Raw genomic sequence first — 2,289 nt, 5'->3', positions numbered from 1 at the left:
ATTTGGTCCATGGATGGACATGGGATTGGGCATGAGCTGAGCGAGCGCAAGACGACCATGTTAAATTTGAGGTAGGTTATACTTTGACTTCTTACCTACCGTAGTACCTGGTACCTAGTACCTAGGAGGTACCTAGTAGGTACTCGTCGTATACACACCGCACAGCACCGCAAACCGCACGCCGTGGAGGGGAGACAAGCTGGTCCACAAAATTTTCACTTTCCAGCATGATGAGGATGAGGATGAGAATGAGCAGTATGGCGCCTCCGCGGAGTCCGTCCAGGAGTCCACATGTCCTTTGCGTCGACTCCCTCGATTCCACTGCTCTCGAGCCCGAGGCCGGCTCTCATGGGTGTCTTGCCTCCCAGCTTCTCCATCAGACGTCTCGCCGCCGGGGTCATGTTGCCGCCGCCGCCGCCTGTCGCCGTGGAGGGCGTTTTCCCGCCGACCCCAAACAGAGAGTTGGCCGGTCCCGGCGTTTTTATCGTCTCACGCTCACGCTCCCGCTTCCTCCTCGCCTGCTTCTCCAATATGCGCAGATGCAGATCCTCTCTCTTCCGGATCTCGCTGATCTTGAACGGGTTGGGCGTGCCGTCGCCGACCTGGCCGGCCAAGAGGTCGCGATAACTGGGGGCCGAAGATTCGGTCCCCTGACCAAGGTTTTCGGGCTCGTCTTCCTCCACGAACGCGTAGCCGTTGACACGCGGAGTTTCGCTTCCGGGGAAGTCGGTAGTCGTCGCAGAATCCCCGTCCCCTCGCTGCATCCCGCGGGTGGTCCGTTGCGCAATGATTTCCGTGTTGAGGGACGGGGAAGGAGGCACGGGCCCGGGTTCGTCGACGTACTGCATCGGCGGGAATCGTGTATTTGCGTGGACGACGTGTTTTGGCCCGGCCTTGGAGATTTGCTCCTTGACCTCCTGCACCGTCTGTAGCCCGTCCTCGTCCACGGAGGTCGCATTGAACATCAGAGTGTTGTCGGGCCGGTTGATTTTCCAGGAGTCCGGTTTCGCGAGGCGGGCATCTGTCGCCCCCGTCGTTATAGGCACCAGAGATTTTCCCGCCGCTTCATCCTCTTGGCGCTCCTTGAGGAGTCGGGCTTCGCGGGCACGGTACGCGATTTGTCGGCCAGAGAGGAGTCGTTGATCTTGGGTCCAGAGGTGGGCGTGCTTTTCACGGCGCTTTTGATTTTGTTTGTCGAGCAGAGTGTTGAATGATTCATTGTCCTCGGACGTGTATTTCGCCTGGAAAGAACCCAGCGAGTATTTCGATGTGTCCAGTGGTTGCGTTCGTGACTCCTCTCCTACCTCTTCAACCTCTGTCCCGGCGACCGTGACGGGGGTCTCACTCCCGGTGTACCCAACCGGCGTATCTTCCGCCACTTGGGGCGTTGCTAAAGGGGTCCTGTTAAACCGAGTGTTCCGCGCTGACCTTCTCTTGCTGCCCGTTCCCGGCGCTGCTGCCTGTCTCAATTTCTGCGCCGCCTCCACAATCCAAGCTTCATTTCCAGAGTCCAGCGCGGCCAGGTACTCGTGTTGAGCCTGGCTTTCGAGCAGACCGGGGAAGTAGTCGCGGGCGATGATGTCGGATAACGCTTGGGTATATTCATCCTCGTCCAGAACTTTTGGTGGCCTTTTTATCCGCTTGAAGGGGGGCGGGGGCATAAGGGCGACATCGTCCGCAGCTGACCTTCTAATGAGGGCCTGGCTGGCTTGTGAAGTTGCCATGAAGTCGTAATCTCACGAGACATCCGAAGAAGGCACCTTGATGTGCGGCGACAGATTCATGAACAGTGCCTTGTAGAAGGTGCGCTGGCAACAGCAAATGACTCGAACCATGTGACGTTATTGGTGGCAACCAAGTCATTGTCGCACAGCCTTGCCAAGCCGAGCAGTGACTGATGTTTTGCACGAGGCTACGTACTTAGCAGATCTCTCCCTTGATCAGAGCGAACTCAGCGACTCATCTGGTAAAGTGATTCAATCGCAGCTACAAAAATTCCCGGTCCAAATGCGACATGGTCTTATGCCCCAGCCACTGACTTCATTAGCGGAATAGAAGGTGCTATGATGTTATACACTGTAGAAACCCAATCATCCCACCACGGAAGCATAGTCGATGTAGTCTCTCCAAACGTCAAGAGGTACATACAAGAGAAGCAGTGGTGTGAAAAGCACACTTTTACTAGAAGTCCCTTCACAAACGTCATGCTGAATCAGTGGAAATATCGAGATACATGAACTTGGAAGACTCTGAGAACTTGGAAGACTCTGAGAACTTGGAAGACTCTGA

General features: G+C 55.8%; 1 protein-coding gene across 1 annotated transcript; it reads right to left on the bottom strand.

Annotated features, from left to right (window-relative positions):
* Positions 1 to 215: 215 nt before the first annotated feature.
* On the bottom strand, positions 216 to 1,724 carry Z517_10888 (uncharacterized protein; the record flags this gene model as incomplete). Its single annotated transcript, XM_013424497.1, has 1 exon — positions 216 to 1,724. One exon carries the CDS (start codon positions 1,722 to 1,724, stop codon positions 216 to 218), a length of 1,509 nt encoding a protein of 502 aa, XP_013279951.1.
* Between the last annotated feature and the right edge of the window lie 565 nt (positions 1,725 to 2,289).

This window comes from Fonsecaea pedrosoi, assembly GCF_000835455.1.
Source record: "Fonsecaea pedrosoi CBS 271.37 unplaced genomic scaffold supercont1.7, whole genome shotgun sequence".
Taxonomy (NCBI): Eukaryota; Fungi; Ascomycota; class Eurotiomycetes; order Chaetothyriales; family Herpotrichiellaceae; genus Fonsecaea; species Fonsecaea pedrosoi.
The sequence above is the reverse complement of the archived record's forward strand: the minus strand, read 5'-3'. Positions and strand labels throughout refer to the sequence as shown.